The sequence below is a fragment of the Dipodomys merriami genome, unplaced genomic scaffold (genome assembly GCF_024711535.1).
Source record: "Dipodomys merriami isolate MVZ:Mamm:240054 unplaced genomic scaffold, mDipMer1.0.p SCAF_17, whole genome shotgun sequence".
Taxonomy (NCBI): domain Eukaryota; kingdom Metazoa; phylum Chordata; class Mammalia; order Rodentia; family Heteromyidae; genus Dipodomys; species Dipodomys merriami.
In genome coordinates this window covers 24594565-24614291 of record NW_027203048.1, presented here as the reverse complement: position 1 = coordinate 24614291, position 19727 = coordinate 24594565, and the positions used below count along the sequence as shown (strand labels likewise).

Below are 19727 nucleotides of genomic sequence, written 5' to 3'. Positions count from 1 at the left end.
TGTGACTTATATGACAACTTTCTGCACCCTTTGTCACTTGTCTATAAATCTAAACATAATAAAATTATGTTTATTCTAAAAATAAACATTAAAGCACTGATAAATCTTAAAACTAAAACTAAAATTGATCAAAATATGGCATTTTACCCACTCTGACAAGGTGCCAATTCCAAGCCTGGAATTGCATAGTAACAGTGCAGGACAAGCAGCATACTAAATACTTTTTGTCTTCTCAGAAATTTCTGAAATGAATTCTGAAAAAAATTTCGGTGGAAAATGTACTCAAGTGCTACACTGGTAAATGTCTAATGATGGCTCTTCAGTGTGTGTATGTGGGGATGCTCCATCAGCAGTGTTTACTGAATTCCATCGTACAAATATTCCCATAATGACTGACACAGAATTGGGAAGAGGTCCATACAATCAGTTTCTCCGCTGGGCACTGTGGCTTACTTGTCCAGCCCACAAGAACAGATTGCAAAAGCTTCAAGAATTTTGTGAGCTGGTTGTTAAATGTGAGTAGCTCAAAACTGGCCCTTGGAAGAATATATATTCTGAAGAAATCAACAAAGGCTATCAATCAAGTTTGTTTTGTTTTGAGAGCTAGTTTATCAGGACACATCATTAAAACACCAGTCTTGACTTCCATTTCTGTCTTTGTCACTAGGAAACTAAGTGATCTTGGATAAATCTCTGCATTCGTTTATCGATTAAAGATGGAGCAGCTAAGCTCCCACATTTTCTATTGGGTCCGGAATACATTCTCGGAGTCCTCTTACTTGGCTACTTCCCTCTTGGGAAAGGTAACTTTCCACAGACCTCCACAAACCCAGAGCTTTCCCTGACTTTCTCTAGATTAGCTGAGATATCTCTCCTTGATAAATTGCCCTGGAAGTGCTCTGTATTTTCCTTATCATAACGCTTATCTGTTTTTATTGTTATTGCTTGTTTCATTGTCTGCCAACTCCACCCAAACTCAAGTGCCCAAAGGGCAGAGGCTATATGTTTATTTTCCTTCCAGGGTAGATGAAGGCAAGTACCTGGCACAAGAAGGCAACCTTAAAGCCATTGCTGATCACTCATTATGAGTGTCTGCTGTAACCCACTGTGCTGCAGACCACAGACAGGTTTTTGTAATCATGTTCCAACAACCAAGAAATCTTCAAACACGTGATTTTTGCATGAGTTGATTTCCCAAAAGAGGGAAAATTTCATCGCTTCTTCTAAGTGGGAGTTGCCACATGGCTGTGAGATTCTCAGCCACAACAGGACCATGACTTTCCCAGCAAGCATTCCTACCCCCAGTGGTCATATGATTGGTTGTAGCCTGGCAAGGGATTACTGCTCATCAAAGGAATAAATACTTCACTTGGCAGCATCAGAGCCTTATTAAAACGATGTGTCTTGACTAAGAAGGGAAGTATAGAGTGTATAGAGAGAATGTGTACCTGTTGATTTGATATTTTCGGCTAAGCATGGGCTACATGCCAGCAAAGTACTATGTTCAAAAAATTCATAGGAATTGTGGGCCATGATCTCTAAACTCCACTAAGACAATTTGGTAACTCTTTCTATTGGATTCTGTTACCCTCTAGGGCTTAAATGAGATTACATTTTTAGACATCCATTTTGTGGATTCTGTTTGAGGCATTCATAGAGCAGACAATCTTAGAATCACAGAGCCAGATCATCCAATCAGGCCATCATATTGTGTGGGTAAATAAACTGAAGTCCAGTGAAGAGCAATAGTTTGCCTAAGGCTACCAACTAAGATTTATTAGAGTTTTGGCCCAATTTCTAGCCTAGTATTCTTTTTCCAGCAGGAATTGAACAATTAGACATTATCAGCAATAAAGAGACATATGGATGGGCTGGGAAGGTGGTTCAGTGGTAGAGCGCTTGCCTTGAATGCCTGAGGCCCTGGGTTCAATTCCTTAGCACCACATAAGCAAAATCGAAAAAAGCCAGAAGTGGCACTGTGGCTCAAGTGGTAGAGCTCTAGCCTTGAGCTGTAGAGCTGAGGGACAGTACTCAGGCCCAGAGTTCAGGCCCCAGGACCAGCACAAAAAAAAAAAAAAAAAGAGACATATGGAATGAGGTAGTACACACCAAAAAGAGGCTGGCGGGGGCCGGGGGGGGGAGGGGGGCGGTGAGGGGGAAGTTTGTTGAATGAAAAATGTCCATGAAAAAAATGTGTCCTGATGGCCAAATATACTTAAGAGAATTCCTCCCCTCCCTGGGGATTTACTCAATAAATTTGAATAGATTGGCCAATAAATCAACGGCCATTGGATACAACTCTCTATTTATCATAATCATAATCTATGGAAACCCTGTTGGATCATTTAATCAAGAAATAGTCTCAATACAGTGTGAGAAATGCTGTAAAATAATGTAGCAAATGTGATAGTAACAGGAAGAAATAATGACTAATTGTGCTGGGAAAGGCCAAAGGAAATGAGCAGAAGCAAAATCTTAAAGGATGAGGAGGAGCTGGCAAAAAAACAATTAAACAAACTAACACCCTGGTATTCCAGGAAAAGGCATGATATTCTTAAGTCAAAGCTCAGCATGGTGGAAACAGGTTGTGTTGAGATTGTTACTGTTCAAGTGTACACTGTGCCTAGTGTGTCAGAGGGCAACAGATGTGACTCAGTGACAGGCAGGGGTCATGTTGTAGTGTCAAAGGAAACCTGTGTGCAAATCCAAATCAAAGTCAGTAAGAGCTGGAGCTCATGGATGGCACTCATGGGCTTAGATATTCCCTTGAGATGATGCAACCTTGTTATAGGCTTCTGATCAATTGCATGACTCAATTCTTTGCTTTATGGGAATTAATTGGCCAGGAATGATAGGAAAGAGACCCAGAGGCAGAGAGAGAGAGAGAAAGAGAGAGAGAGAGAGAGGAGAGAGAGAGAGAGAGAGAGAGAGAGAGAGAGAGAGAGAGAGAGAGAGAGAGAGAGAGAGAGAGAGAACACAAAACACCAGCCTGAGAATGTCAGCCAAGCAAGTAAGTCAAGCAAGTACAAGGCCCTGAGTTCAAGCCCTGTGATAGCAGCCCAGACCAAAACAGAACAAAATAAAAACACCAGCTTTAATCCTTCAGCCTTGTTAGCTCATAACCAAAGAAAGAAACAAAGCCAACTAAGTGTGATCTGTACTGCCTCCACTCACTGCAGTCTGCAGCCTCTCTCCGCTGTCTACCTTATCTTCTGACCTCCCTCTACTCTCTCCCAGTACCACCTGCAGCCCAAGCCATCTCAAAACAAACAGCCAACTAGAAGGTTCACAGAGCCAGCCTCAAATTTTCACACAGGAGTCTTGCTTACTGCAGTAAAGCCACTGATTGTTTGCTAAAACAATTCCCATTTTTAGTAGCTCAATCATTAGCCAAAGGCACTAAAGAAACAAAATCTTCTGACTCAACCTTGGAGAATTCAGTCCCTACTACTGAATACATTTCAGTAATACTTGTTCCAAGATTTCTACTTTCTACAGAACATTGCATACTCATAAAATAGAAGTAATACACAACTATCAAATTCCCTTTCACAGGACAGGTCAGAGCCTGAATGTAGCCTTTGTTTGGGAAACTCTACCCAAAAAAGGTGCTTTCTTCAGTCTGCCTACTGGCAGACATAACCATGGTGTAATTTCTGAGACGGGCAAAGTGACTTAGCTATATTTAGTGAGCATCTACTTTGTACTAGATACAGCTCTAATTGCTTCAAATGCATGAACTCATTGATTCTTACAATATCTCTGCAGGAGGAGATAGTATTACCAATTTATAGATGCACACTCTGAGGGTTATGGAAGTTCTTTCCCAAGGTCATATATCTCAGTGAGCCTAGGACACAGAATTTGTGTTTAGGGCTTATGGAATTGTATGCTTTAGTACTATACTATGGCAGGTGCTGATAGAAATCCAAAAGTAGATCACAGATGCCCTGATCATTTTTTTCCTATAAATGCACATTTATAGTTGAAAAAAAAAGACAGTTGATACCATCTAGAGGTGGGGCTTATTTTCTCTGCCATTACAGTATAAAAAGGCAGGAAAATATTTAAGGTAAACAGTGTATTTGAAAGTGAAAGGAAAGCCATGAAAGAAGTGGGTGGAATGGGGAATTAGCAGACTCTGGGAAGCTGGAGGGGATCTCTCTCATCACCCCTGGAGGAAAAAATCTGACTTCTTTGTCCTGTCCCCCTAGTCTCCTCCCTCTTGGGGTAATGTATCTTTGGTTTGATTTGTTAAGCAGTGGTCTCTCACTGCCAAAAGCCTTTCTGATTGTAAGCTCTTGTCTGGTTGGACCCCTCCAATCCTCAAAACCAAGTGACAGTGGGAAAACAAAATTGGTAGGGCTTGCCTTCTGCTTTTACATCTGGTCTAAGCACACATGCTACATTGGAATCTTCTGTCCCAGATCCACCAGGAACAAGAAAGGTGATTTGTCCCCCTCTCCCTGCCTTTACTCCTCCCCCAACCCCAGTCCATGTGAAAGTTTGTCCCAGCCATCTTTTTCTATCCCTAACTGGGATCAGATACTCTTCATTCACTCATCTAGATTTAATCAAGACTCTCCCTTTGGTTCCAAACTTCTTATTTGTTCTGAACCTCTGTGAAGAAGGAATCACCTCTTCTGCCCAGGCTGGCCTGGAAGCACAATCCTCTTATCACAGCTTCACACATAGCTAGGGGTGACAGGGGAGTGAGTGACTCTGTGCCCAGCTACAAGTTCCAGCTACAGGTTGAGAAGAGGTCAAGTTCTTCCGCAGGCTGGCAAAAAAAAGACGACAGCTACTTGTCTTTCAAGTATCTAAGATCACAGATGTGAGCCACTAGTGTTATCTTAAGTTACCTCTCTAAAGACTCTGTTTTCAAAGTGAGTCCTATTTTTGTATCAGGCATTAGAACCTCAAATATGAATTTGGGTGATAGGGACACAATTCAGCCCATACACCCTGACTCCAATACCTGATGCTCCCCATCCATCCAACTCGTATTTCCAGGACCTACCAGGTGCCAAGGACTGCACAAAGCACCTCTGCTAATGTTTGTCATATAGTTTTTTTTATTGTTTTTTTTTAAACAGTCCAAGGAGGTTTGCATTATAATTCCCATGGTGCAGGAAGAAACTACAGTATAAATAGTCTGATTAACCTTCCCAGAGAGACACAACAAAGACCAGGCCAACCCAGAGTTCAGTTCCAGTTCTCTGACCCCAAACTCAGTGCTTTCCAAGTACAACTTTGCTTTCAGTACCAAACTGGGACTGGTAGCCATAGGGACAGGGTGACCTGATGGTGGCAGAGAAGAAGACAGAATTAGGTGAGAGCTCCTTGTTTGGAAAGATGAGAAATCCTGTTCATGACAGTAGCTACATCCTAGGGTTAGTGCTGGTGCTCTGGTCACGGTTGTTATCAACTGATTAGTTATTAATATTATTAATGTTGATATTGTTGACTTCTGAATAAAAACAGCAGATTGAATACTTACTATTTTTCTCTCCTTCCCCAAATTACACTGAGAAGAAACACAATTTTAGAAGCTAGAAAGCAGAGCAATGAGTAGCCACTGATTTAATAGACCTGAGAAAGATGAATCGTAAGCCAACCCTGGGGAAAGTTAAGAAACTACAAATTTATACTGCAGAATTTCACCCCATATTCCCAAGTTCAAGAGTAAGCACTAAGTTGCCTCAAGAGATGAGAACTATGTGGAGAAAAAGAGAAAAAAATCAAGAACTTAGAATGCAAAGCAGTTATAAACCCAGAGTCCCACATTCACTCTGTAAATCACTCCTCTCTGCCCAGAAGATTATTCTCAGCAGAAGAGAAACAGGGTCACTAGACCTGGACCAGGTGACACCAGGGTTCAATACTGGAACAAAGAGAATTAAACAAAGGCATGTACTCTGGAGGCAGGTCCTCTAGCCCTTTATAATTTGGCTTCTACAGGGCTGGCTATCAGAACTTCTCCCTTCAGGGAGGACTTTGGAATAGTCTTCTCAGAGCAGTCAAAGCTATTTACGAGGGAAAGACTGAAAGAATTCAGACAGATTAGTCTACAGAGTTAATTAATCTAGTAGCCAAATGATAGTTTCAGAAAGTAAAAATAGAAGAGAAAAAATCATTAAGGAAACAAACTACATTTTCCATAACTGAAGGACATGAACAGATCTATCCAGGGTTCAATGCAATGGATAAGACTAGACTGACATCATGTCATTATTGATTTTGAGAATAATAGAGACAGAAAGCTTGAACACATTTGTGGATAAAGAAATAGGTTCATATGAAGGATCAAGAATCAAAATGGCTTTAGCTTTTTTTCTTAATAACAATAGTAGAAGTTTGGAGATAATAGAATGATATATTTGAATCTGAGAGATACTGCTTTCTAATCTAGAATTCTATGCCCAGACAAGTCTTCAGCGTTTGAAGATAAAACAGATCTTAAGAGTAGATTCCAACAATTCATTTTCCAACACTGTTCTCAGATTTAATGAATCAAGTAAATATATCAAGAAAGAGGAAGAAGTCAGACACTGGGGGCTCATGGGTGTAAGTCTAGCTACTCAGTAAGCTGAGATCCAAGGATCTCAGTTCAAAGCTAGCCTTGGAAGACAAATCAGAAAGACTCTTATCTAGAGCCAGAAGTGGAGGTGTGGCTTAAGTGGTAGAGTGCTGGACTAGAGCAAAAAAAGCCACGTAAGAGTTCAAGCCCCAGTATGGGCACTAAAAAAAGAGATTTTTTAAAAGTTAAAAAAAAAGAGGAAGGAAGGAAGGAAGGAGAAAGAGAGAGATAAAGAGAGGGAGGGAGGGGCTTAGGGAGGGAGGGAGGGAGAGAGGGAGAAATGAGATACTGAGATACTGGAAACATGAATTTCATCATAGGAGAGCCAGAAAAGGGGATCCCAGGAGGCCCTTCTGCAGCTGGCATAGAGAGCCACTTAGAAGGCTCCATAGAATTTGTCCAAGAATATGAAATTGACAGAACACTAATGATTTCCAACTAGCTAAATGGATTATGTCTACACTGTGTACAATCAGTGGTCGAACTAATAACAACTACATAGAAAACAAAGACATAATGATTAATGCTGGGGAAAATAAACCAAAAGAATGCATGGCAAAGAAACTCTAGCATACTACAAGACTCAGTTCCAAAGAGTAATTTAGAGTCATAATAATGTATGCAGTATGTATTCTAATGACAGCAAACGTTATACTAATAGGCTGTGGAGTAGGGGTCATGGATAGCAAAATCATCATCTTTCATAATGGAAAGCCATAAGTTAATGCCTAAAATACAAAAATAAAAGTAACAATAAAAACATCATTTAGAAAGACAAAGGAGAGCCATCCTAAAAGAAAAGAGTTCTAAATGTCTGCTTCTCTGGAAGGGAAATGGGAAAAGGTAGGGTATAAAATGGCTCTTTATTCCTCTAACCATCTCAGAACTGTAACTCTTTATCTATATTTATAGAATAACACAGGAGCTTTATACTATTTCACTGTGTAAACGTGGGTGAGCTGTGGTCCAACTTTCATTTCCAACTTCCATATCTACAACATGCTACAGTTGGATTTCAACGTCTTAAAGACCCTCCTGCCTTCAGGATTCTTGCTACAGTAGCTGATAGCTTCTCATTAGAAACTTAGTCCATGGATCTTCAGCAATTTATATGAAAATATCATTTTCTATAATGAGAGGGGAAAGCTAAGGGCTAAGAATAATGCTCTGTGGAGAAAATGATGGCCAGGTTCTTTGGTGACTTTCTAGAATCCTACAAGCCTGGGAAGGCAAAGGGACTGGATCATAGTATCTTTACTTCCTTTATAAATCTTAGAGCTACTAGTTATTAGGTTAGGTTTAACTAGAAACCTTCCAGTCAGGACATTCCTCAACTGTGCCAATGGCGTAAGAGGATTGCCGGATCAAGGCACTTATAGCCACCCCACTTTAGGTAGCAGGAAGGCCAGACCTAGGCTTATATCAAAGCTTCCTTTTCATTTTCCCAGGGAGATTTGAATCTTCAGGGTGAGCACAGCTAATTTATTGGCAATCTAGGAAGACTGACTCTGGAAACTATGATGATGGCAAGTCAAAGCCAGGCGCTGGTGGCTCACGCCTGTAATCCTAGCTACTCAGGAGGCTGAGATCTGAGAATCATGGTTCAAAGCCAGCCTGCACAGGAAAGTCTGTGAGACTCTTATCCCCAATAAACCACTAAGAAAACTGCAAGTGGCACAGTGGCTCAAGTGGTAGAGTGCTAAATCTGAACTGAAAAGCTGAGGGACAGCATTCAGGCCCAGAGTTCAAACTCCATGACTGACCAAAAAAAAAAAAAAAAAGAATGGCAAGTCAGCCCTGTGCCAATGGCTCATTCCTATAATCCCAGCTACTCTGAAAGCTGTGATCTGAATATCCCCATTCAAAGCCAACTCTGGAAGAAAAGTCTATGACACCCCTATCTCCAATTAACCAGCAAAAGGCCAGATGTGGAGATGTGGCTCAAATGGCAAAGTACCAGTCTTGAGCAAAAAGCTAAGGGGCAGTGCATAGGGCCTGAATTCAAACCCAGCACTGTCTTCTCCCCTAAAAAAAAAAACAACAGAAAAAAAGAATAAACGTAGGAAAGCTTTACTTAAAATTTCACCTTTTGGTAGACAAAGAGCAAATTTAATGTTTAAGATAGCAAATATTGATTATTCATCATATTTTTATATAAATAAAATGGCCCATTCTCTACTTGTGCTCATATTCTCTATACATTCTGAATTCCTTCCATTAATGATTCTCAACTTCCTCACAGAGGAGAGAAGGGAGGTGGTGTGTCTCAACTCAAATGGAGACTAGCCACAAAAGGGTTCCATACTTGCTGAAAATTTCTCAATAAGGATTCTCTGGAAACATTAAGCTAACTCTTGGGCAATAAGGTTGATGACCAGGAAAGTGACCTCAAGCCTTTCTTTATTGCTTACATTTTTGTCTTTTGACTACTAATTTTATTATTTTTTAAAAGTTAATTTTATCAGAAGGAAGGACAAAAAGGGGTGAGAAGGAATTTATTCTTCTAACGGGATTCCAAAATCCCTTTTGGAGCCTGAGCTGAATACAAGATATCCATTTTTTTTTCAATATAAAAAAAATCAATTCAAAGAATAATGAGATTAGCTACGTTTTACTGGGTGAAAGGCACATTCAAAATCATTTAGAACCATAAACTCAGTAAATCCTTACAGATTTATAAAAAGGTAAAACTACTAGTCTCACATACAAATAAAGGCACTGAGCAGAAAAGAGTAAGAACTCCAACCAAATTCTACCTAGGTATAAGACAGTAACTGAACACGTTTTGCCATCTTGGGCATCCCCTCACCCCTTACATCCTCTTACCTGGTAGATTAGTGCGTGCAAAAGAGAGGTCCCCTTTTAGAATAAGATTTTCAAGTATACAGATAAATATATATAAGTATATATAAAATATAAGTATATATTTTCAAGTACACATATATTTCCTCAAATATATGTATATATTTCTTCAAATACCTATGTGTACATACATATACATATATACACACACACACACACACACATACCAGTTGCCTGTGAAATATATTTTTGTAAATAATACTCAGTTTTCTAAATCATGTATCTGGTGCTATTTGTCTTGGATCCCCTGGGAGCACTTTTTATCTCACCTTAAATTCTATAGTTTCCTCTGCATGTCTTGAAGTAAAGAGAACAGTAATCACCAGTATGCATTTCTCTTTTTCTCTTTTTTATTTTGTGTGCCAGTACTGGGGCTTGAACTCAAGGCCTTATGCTCTTGCTTGATTTTTCCATTTAAGGCTGGTACGCTACCAGTTGAGTCACATCTCCTTCTCACTTTTTGCTGGTTAACTAGAGATAGGAGTCTCATAGACTTTTCTGTCCAAGTTGCTTTTGAACTGAGATCTCAGCTTCTGAGTAGCTAGGATTACAGGTAGAAGCCACCAATGCCTAACTACCATTGTTTGTTGGTTTTTGTTTTGTTTTGTTTTTAAGATCTCTATCACTTTATTCTATATTGAAGCTTTAAATCAATGTTTATTTGCATGTTTCTCCACTGGAACAGAGTTTAATAAACTATCAAGTTGTGAGCTAGAATGTTTTCTTGCACCAGTGTTGGCTAGTTAAGAAAACAAGTAAAACCAAGTAAATTTGATATTTGAAACTTAAAGAATATTTATTCTTTTTTCTAATATTTTTTATTTTAAAGATACTGTACAGAGGGGTTACAATTACATGAGTAAGGTAATGAGTACATTTCCTATCGAGCATTGTTACCACCTCCTTTGTTTTTCCCCTACCATCCCTTCCCTTCCCACCTCCCTAACTCCTCTCCCTCTCAAATTGTAAAGTTCGTTTTCAACACAGTGTCTTGTACATCTCGTTATTACACTGAGTCAACCTGTATCCTTATTTCAGTATTTTTGTTATTCCACTTCTCCTCCCCAAATTAGAAAAATGCATATACAAGATGCAGGGCATGGGAATCAAATTCAGTGACAACAGGGATTATACCATGGAGGAAGAACATACAAAAGAAACAAAAAACAATCCACACAATAGATTATAAGTACATTAAAAACAACAGCAACAAAGATAAAAAACCTCTTGTGTCTCTATTTTGGGGTTCATTTTACTTAATTCATCATCAATTCGTTTCATTCATCTTATATGGTCTTACGTACATAGATTTTGAGCTTTTCTGCTTGTTCTAGACATATACTAGTTATTGCAAATAAGGGAAACCACAGGACATATGTTTCTTTGGGCCTGGCTTACTTCACTTAATGTAATTTTTTTCCAAGGCTTTCCATTTCTTTACAAATGGGGCAGTGTCATTCTTTCTGATGTAGGCATAGAATTCAACTGTATATTTTCTTGATCCATTCATTTACTGAGGGACATCTGGGTTGGTTCCATATCTTAGCTATGGTAAATAATGCTGTGATAAACATAGTTGTGCTGGTAGCTTTGGTATGGCCTTGTTTGTGATCATTTGGGTAAATGCCCAGAAGTAGGATTGCTGGGTCATAGGGGAGCACTATGTGTAGTCTTTTGAGGGACCTCCATACTGCTTTCCAAAGTTATTGAACAAGTTTACACTCCCACCAACAATGCAGTAGCGTTCCCTTTTGACCACATCCCCTCCAGCATCTGTTATTATTAGATTTCTTGATTATAGCCATTCTAACTGGGGTGAGGTGGAATCTCAATGTTGTTTTGATTTGTATTTCTTTTATGGCTAGAGAAGTTGAGCATTTTTTCGTGTATCTATTGGCTATTCTTATTTCTTCAGAGAAGTTTCTCTTTAAGTCTTTAGCCCACTTATTAATGGGTGGTTGTTTCTTTGAGGATTTGTTGTTGTTGGATTTGATTTTTTGAGTTCTAAGTATATTTTAGATATGAGGCCCTCGTCTGTGAAGATCTTGTCTAGTGAAGATCTTCTCCAGATTCGTGTGTTTTCTATTGATCTTGCTAGGTATGTACTTTGTCATGCAGAAACTGCAGTTTCATGCAATCCCATTTGTCCAACCTTTCTTTGATTTGTTGTGTTTCTGGATCTTTATTAAGAAAATTTTGGCCTGTGCCAAGGAGCCCTAGAGTTTCTCCTATTCCTTCCTGTAATGTTTTCAGGGTGTCTGCTTTGACTTTGAGGTTTTCATCCATTTGGAGTTGATTCTGGTGCAGGGTGATATATGAGGATCTAGCTTTAGTTTTCTACAGGTGTTTAACCAATAAGAATACTTATTCTTATAGGAACAGCTTCTGGTGAGTTGAAATTGTGTGTGTGTATGTGTGTGTGTGTTTCTATTAGGGACCCTGTTAACTAAAGTTTTTGTCTCCTAGCACATAGGTTTTGTCTTTTCTCTATGGTTTTGTTGCAAGCAGATTAAAAGCATGAAAATGAGGGTTGTGTTTTCCTGAGTACAGAGCCATTGTCAGTTTATTCCTTCTTGGTGTATTCAGCTTTTATAGGCAATCTGTTTGTGAAGATCAAGCAGAGTTCATGTGTCCTTCTGACTGAGATGTGAGAGTATTAATTATGGATCCCATAGTAATGTTTCTATCCTGTTTCCAATCTACATTGGTGCTCATTTGCCAAAGCTTTTAAGCATTTAAAAAATACCCACCACCTTGGGGCTGGGAAGGTGGCTCAGTGGTAGAGCACTTGCCTTGCATGCATGAGGCCCTGGGTTCGATTCCTCAGCACCACATAAGCAAAAAGAAAAAAAGCCGGAAGTGGCGCTGTGGCTCAAGTGGTAGAGTGCTAGCCTTGAGCTGAAGAGCTGAGGGACAGAGCCCAGGCCCAGAGTTCAGGCCCCACGACCGGACCCCCCCCCCAAAAAAAAAACCCACCACCACCAACAAAGACTCTTGCAGGGTTGGCATGGTTCAGGTAATAGGGCCCCTGCCAATGAGCACAGAGTGTCAGATACTGAGTTTGAGTCCTGATCTACCATACACACACATACACACACACACACACACACACACACACACATTGCCAGAAAGACCATTGCTAGAGCCATGGCAAGGATTTTAAATATTAGACTCCATAGTCTAATATTGGTTCATATTAGATGTGTTCTAAATATTAGATTTCCAGTTATTACCATAGGAGATGATGAGATTCAGTTAGGACATCCTCACCTGTGCCAATGGTAAGGGATGTGACCCCAAAGATCAGGCATACTCATCCTCATCACTGGCAGGAAGGGTATACTAATATTTCGATCACAATTTGTTTTACAAATTGAACTGCTAAGTATCCCTGGCTTCTGAACTGTAAGAGAAGAACATGCATTCTTATCTTCGAATGTCCCATCTTGCCACCCATCCTTGAAGCAGATCACGGTCTTCCTCTTCTCACTCATGTCACCTGGACAGAGGAGCCTAGATCCCTGAGATTCATCTGCTGCCATTTCACAGGTAAGAGCCCTGAGCACAATCTAGAGGAGGTAGAAGTTTCTTTAATCAGCTTTGGCTAGAAGGCGTCCCTTTAAAACTTCTTACAGTGAGTGAGCGGTGAGGAAGGGAAGTAGACATTTTTAAACTTTAGTGGTGCTGAGGATCAAACCAATATGGCCACTGTACCATAAACAGTCTTTCACTGAGCAATACCCCCAGCACAAGAAGATCATTTCAAAGAAATGGGAAGAGTAGAAATATGGTGATCAAATGCTTTATATTTTTTGTCAGTTGTGGGGCTTGAACTCGGGGCCTGGGCACTGTTCTTGAGCTTTTGAGCCCAAGGCTAGCACTCTACCACTTTGAGCCACAGCACCACTGCCAGTTTTCTGGTAGTTAATTGGAGATAAGAGTCTCATGGACTTTCTTGCCCTAGCTGGCTTTGAATCATGATTCTCAGATCTCAACCTCTTGAGTAGCTAGGATTACAGGTGTAAGTTACTGGCTCAAACGCTTTTTTCTGTCATAGGCACACCCACAGGGCACACAGAGACAGTGCCTATCATTGATTGAGATGGGGATGCTGACGCCAAGAGGGATCAAGAGGAAAAGGGGGCTTGGGCTGCTTATTACCTGCGAACCACTGACTATTAATGATGACCAAACTCATGCTGGCCTATTCAGGGTAGTATGTATACAAATTCTAGTAGAAGAGCTGGAAAATTCAATCTTACCTTCAGCAATCAAATTTATGACCTAAAACCTAGTCTTTCCAGTTCTCCAAAAGAGCCCTTTATCACACACACACACACACACACACACACACACACACAATCACAATCACTATCACATAAAACACTGTCTCCAGCTTCAGAATAGTGAGAAGCAAATAAACATGAACAGGCCTATAACCTGTATCATGTCCAGAGTGCTTCAGCACGTAGCTTGGAATAAAAACCACAGGGGAGAGGCAAATCCTATGGTCCTCATGAGTTGTAAGGAAAGAGATAAGGAGGAACCAAGTGCCCTGCAGAGTCGAGGGGGAAAATGTCTATGTATGCTTCAAACCCTATGAAGAAGCATGTCCATGGGCTGGAGGGCTACAGAGAAGCACTGAGCAGAACAAATGTGAAGTGAACACCAACTATAAGCAAGGGTTATCTTAGAGCACCCAGGTGAGAATTCTCACGTGCAGCTCTCCATTACAGAACAACATCAGAAGCCAAAGTACAAGGGTAGCAAAGAGGACCTGCTCAACGCACATACAGAGATGACGTGTTACTTAGTAGAAGCACAATCTCCCAACAGGCTGGTTTGTCTGAGAAAGCTGCTCAAAGCTGGAGCACATGGGAGAGTCCTGGAGGCAGAATGGAATTTTTTTTCTAGTACCCAAATCACCCTAAAAAAATCACATAGACTCCTGAGCCTTACACCAATCTATGATGAAAAGCTCTCTGAGTATTAACTGGAATCTGCTTGCTGTTACTATGATGAAACACACACATATTGATGAAGGGTGACCAGCAATATCATCCCATTTCAGCAATTATCAACTCCCAGTCATTCTTTTCTCAGCTATACACCTATCTATTCCAGTATTATGGAACTTGCATTTTTATTTTAATTGAGGCTTCTGATATAATCAGATTCACTTTAGTGTGTTCTGGGAACCATGGATCAACACAAGGATCAGTGGGAACAAAGGCCTAGAGAAATGGAAGAGCTTGGTATCTGAGGTAAAGTATCAGGTAATCTAGAGTAATTAGAGGGTGGGATATGTGGCTCAGAGAAATGCTGTGAAGGGTCAAAACTTCATCAGGGGCCACCAGGGCCCTGTGAGCAAATGTTTTATGTCTTATGTGAGAGGCACTATGTGGTTGGCTTGAGTGTTTGTCCTGTCATTGTAATGGGGACCGTTAAGAGGTATTTAGAGCTCAGCCTTCACCAATGGTTTAATATCATTATTACAGGAGGGAGTATGCTCTCGCAGCTGCAACCCCACCCCTCCTCTCCCTCCACCACTCTGCCCTTGGGCCAGATGATGCCTCCCATAAATTTTACAGTGCGCAAGCATGCCCTCCTCAGCTGTCAGCATCTAGATCTTGGATTTCCAGAACTGTGAGCTGATAAACTTCTCTAAGTTAGTCAGTCTCGGGTATTCTGTGATAGCACAAAATGAAGACACATGAAGACTTCCTCTGGATGGAAAATACATCCTTTCTTGGTGCCGCAGCAACCCACACAGCTAGACTGGGGCTGGCTACTGTTCCCAACCACCACCTGCACCTTTTACTTTATGCTGCACTCAAACCACAGAGCCATGTACACTGCAGTTTGAGGATGAGACAACAAGAAGTTTTAGATCACAGAGCGGTCTGGGTTTTATCTTATAGGGGCTAAAGAATGATAAGAAGAGGACATATAATAATCTGTTTTAAAAGAATACTGAGCAGCAATGGGGAGAGGGAGAAAGAGGACAGACTAGGGGGTGGAAAACCAAGAGGCAGTAAGTGAATCAGTTAGGAAACTGCTATAAAGCAGCCAAGGAAGGAAGGAAGGAAGTCTTAAAAGGTCAGACTTCAAGAGGAAGAGCTCATTTTGGGGCTGGGTGCATAGATATGAAAGTCAATGGCACATAGGACTCATTTTAAGTCATGGAACAATTGAAACTGCCCAGAGAGATTACATAGGGTAAGAATAAAGAGGAATGCAGGCCTTAAGGAAACTAGAATTTAGAGAATGGGGCCAATGAGGAAAGGAGCCTGTTTGGGTAAGATATAGACAGGATATAGAAATGGTCAGGTAGATGGCAAGAAGAAAGAGATGGACAGAGAGGCAGAGAGAGGCAGAGAGAGGCAGAGAGAGGCAGAGAGGCAGAGAGAGAGAGAGAGAGGCAGAGAGAGAGAGAGAGAGAGAGAGAGAGAGAGAGAGAGAGAGAGAGAGAGAGAGAGAGAGAGAGAGAGAGAGAGAAACGAGAATGACTCACATACTCATACAAGCCAACGGAGCCAAAGTAGTTACAGGCATTGCGAGAGGAAGCAGAAACACAAAAGAAGGTCAAGCACCTAGGTCAGTACCTAGAATATCAGGCTAAGAGTCTGTAGCTGGAGTCTGAAAAGCTAGGGCAAGAAGTGTCATGGTAAACAGGAGTTGATCAGGTGATCAGTCATTACATTTCCTAGGGTTGTCATGGCCTTTATTCTTTTTTTTTTTATTGTGAAAATACTGTACAGAGGGGTTACAATTACATAGGCAAGGCAATGAGTACATTGCCTCCTCCTTAGTTTCCCCTTCCCATCCCTTCCCATCTCCCACCTACTCCCCCCCAACCCTACCCCAGCCAAAGTTGTAAAGTTCGTTTTTTTCGAAATAACGACTTGTACATCTCATTGTTGCAGTGGGTCCACCTGTATCCCTATTTAAACGATTTTTTCCCCTTCCCCTCCATTTCTTACATTTGCAACTGTGTCCCTCTAGTAAACTGTGAGTGACTCTCCCTACTCTAACGAGATGGTGTAGGGAAGACATCCATCCCAAGAATCACAGTTGTTCTTGTCACTGGCATCTAACCAGACCCCAGGTACTTCCTTGTAACTCAATCAACTTTTCAACTGTAGTTTGTTCACCAGTAACCGCTGACAGGAGGCAGCTATCAGCACTGACTAGGCCCGGAGGCAGTATGGCCAGAGGCAGTTGGATATAGAGAAGGGGCAAGGGGAGGGCACAAACACAGAAAAGCTGGGCCACGTCGTGAGTGTAAGGACTCATTAAACCATAATGAGTTTAAGTCACAAAAATACCATGGAAAGTAAAGAAGGTAAATCTCAATGGGCCTGCTATGATCTCAGGATCGCTCTCTCATGTAAGGAGACCCTGTGATCTACCACTGACCAATAGAACAAGACAAAGGGAATAAGGAATTTCTTTTTTGGTCAGTTGTGGGGCCTGAACTCTGGGCCTGGGCTCTGTTCCTCAGCTCTTCAGCTCAAGGCTAGCGCTCTACCACTTGAGCCACAGAGCCACTTCTGGCTTTTTCTACTTATGTGGTGCTGAGGAATTGAACCCAGGGCCTCATGCATGCAAGGCAAGCACTCTACCACTGAGCCACCTAGGGAATTTTTTTTTTTTTTTGAGACAGGGTCCCTGGGCTCACATGATTCTCCTACCTCAACCTCCTGAAATAAATGTGATCATAGGTATATATCACTCACCACACCCAGAGTGGGCACCAAGATCTCATAGATATAATGAAGTCTCTCAATCATTTGCCTTTGAGTTTAACCAAAAAGGACATTATTTTGGTGGGCCTGATTAGAGCCCATGAAAAGGTCCAGGTCCTCCCTGAGATTAGAGACTTGAAGGAAGAAAACTCTTCTGCTAGCCTTGAGCCAGTCATGTGCGTTCTAAAGCTGTGAGGACAAGGATATTGCCATCAGCACAGAAGCTTGGAAAAGGAGCCCAGTCTTCAAATGGGCAGGCAGCCTGGCTATCCATCCACCCCAGCCTGGGGGACACAGGTGAGATATACCTGTCCTCTCCAGCCACAGAAGCTGCAAGGTACGAAATAGGGCATTGTTTTAAACCTTTAAGCCTGTGGTGATGGGCTATACAGCAATAGAAAGCACTGACTTGGGCCTCCTCAATACAGGCCATGACAGCAGGCTAAAAATCATGGGCTTTGTCATATGGCCTGTAAGGGAACACTGACTACATTTTCCTTGCTTTAGGGAGCTAAGAAATAGTAGGAAGAACAGAAGCATGAGATGAGTTTGACCAGAGCCCTCCAAAGAACAGCTAGATATGATTTTCTTTGCTCCCAGATGCATATCATATATGCTTAGGCAAGTGACTAAGTGCTAGGTTAAATCAAGCTAGCCACTCTTCCACCCAATTAAAAAGAAAAAAAAAAAAAAAAAAAAGAGGGAAGCGAAGCCCAAGTAAATTTAGACAGTCAGTGATTAAAAACCTAGCCAGAAACTAGTGGCTCATGCTTGTCATCCTAGCTATTTAAGAAGCTGAGATCTGAGGGTTGAGGTTCAAAGCCAGTATGGGCAGGAAAGTCCATGAGATTCTTATCTGTAACTAACCACCATAAAGCCAGTAGGTGTGGTTCAAGTGGTAGAGTGCCAGGCTTGAGTGAAAAGGCCAAGCGATAGTACTTAGGCCTTGAGTTCAAGCCTCAGTACTGGAACAAAAAAAGAAATGAAAAAACCTGAAGGAACCTCAGTATTCCTGTGGCTAATTATAAATATTTACTTCTCCCAGAATTCCAGAATTCCTGACCTCACAGAAAAGACTACGTAAATAGTCCTACTCTCTTACTGGAAAATGTGTGTGTGTGTGTGTGTGTGAGTGTGTGTGTCTGTGTGTGTGTGTGTGTGTGAGTGTGTGTGTGTTTCTTGGAAGGGGATTGAGCAGTAATAAAAAACTAAGGGATCTGAAAAAAGTCACTTCCTGTTGGATAATGTCTAGTTCCCACTCCCCACCCCCCACTCTAGATCCTAACCCCCAAGACCTCCAAGCAACTCCTCCTTCCCTGATTCTATCAGTTGGAGGCAACTAAGCCAAACAAACTCAGGAAGTGGCAGAAGATCGGAAAGGGGGAGGAAGTCCAGGGCACAGAAGGAAGAAGTCAAGAGAATGCCCTGATCTTCAAGGAAGAGGGTGGGGAAAGAGAACGAACTGAAGGTTGCCCCAAGGTCACTCGGCGCCAAGCCTTTAAATGTCATGCTTGAGCTTTAAATCAAAACTGGCACAAACAGTTGGTCAAATCTCCCGGGGCCATTCAAATATTAACATTCATGATGATAAACAGCCCACCAAAAAAGTTCCTCTGTAAGCAAATTGGAACAAACAACTAAGCTAAAACGGGTTGCTGAGAGACCAGTTGGGCAAAAGCCAAAGGCAGTTCAAGTGTTTGGGGATGTTTTTATTATTATTGTTTTTTTACTGTCAAAGGAGAGAAGAGGCTACCTGTATATCACTCCATGTTGGTGAAGGAACATGAGGGCAGACGTGACCTCTGCGGCATAGAACCGTGATCGAGGCTCATCGAATTTGCGGGAACGTTGAATCTGGAACATGAGGTCTCCACCATTTACATATTCCATGACGAAAAAGAGGCGGTCCTGAAAGGAGAGAAGAAAATGACACTGAGGTCACTTCATTACAACTGTCTCCGCAGGTCAGCATCTTGTGGCCTGATCTAAGATAGTCACAAGTGAACCTAAAGGAATGCCCAAAGGTGAGTGGATGCTGGTAGCACATGATCCAGCAAGGAGACAAAGGGATGATTCACACAAATGAGGTGTCATGTGTTATTTCAAAGCAGCTCTCTTCTTTTGGTGGCTATCAGTTTGCTCTAGTGGAAGAAGCCTGAATTGACACAAAGGAGAACTGAATTTTTGAATTGGGTATGGCTCTGGCTCTGGACAAAACTCTTCCTTTATGGAGATGCTAAGTACTTTTACATGTGTGATTAAATAATGGTTCTCCAAATAAATCACACATAACCTTGGATGTGTAAATGTTACCTTATAGGGCAAAAAAAGATTGTGCAGATGTGATTAATTTCAAGATCTGAGAAGAAGAGAATGGGCTGGCTACCAGGGTGGGCTTTAAATGAATCACAAGTGTCTTCATAAGAGGTGGGGGGGAAGAGAGGAAGAAGCAATGTAACCCAAGAAGCAGAGATTAAAGTATTGTAGCCATAAACCAAAGAGAAGCACCAGAAGCTAGAGAAACAGTGAGCTTGAAC

General features: G+C 41.3%; 1 protein-coding gene across 2 annotated transcripts in view; it reads right to left on the bottom strand.

Moving 5' to 3' along the window:
* Positions 1–19727, bottom strand: part of Prkce (protein kinase C epsilon) — a 522558-nt gene that overhangs the window by 73696 nt on the left and 429135 nt on the right. For both annotated transcript variants that reach the window (XM_070025515.1, XM_070025513.1), the window contains exon 11: positions 18944–19098. In XM_070025515.1, the coding sequence (XP_069881616.1) occupies positions 18944–19098 (155 nt within the window). The remainder of the gene's footprint in view (positions 1–18943; positions 19099–19727) is intronic.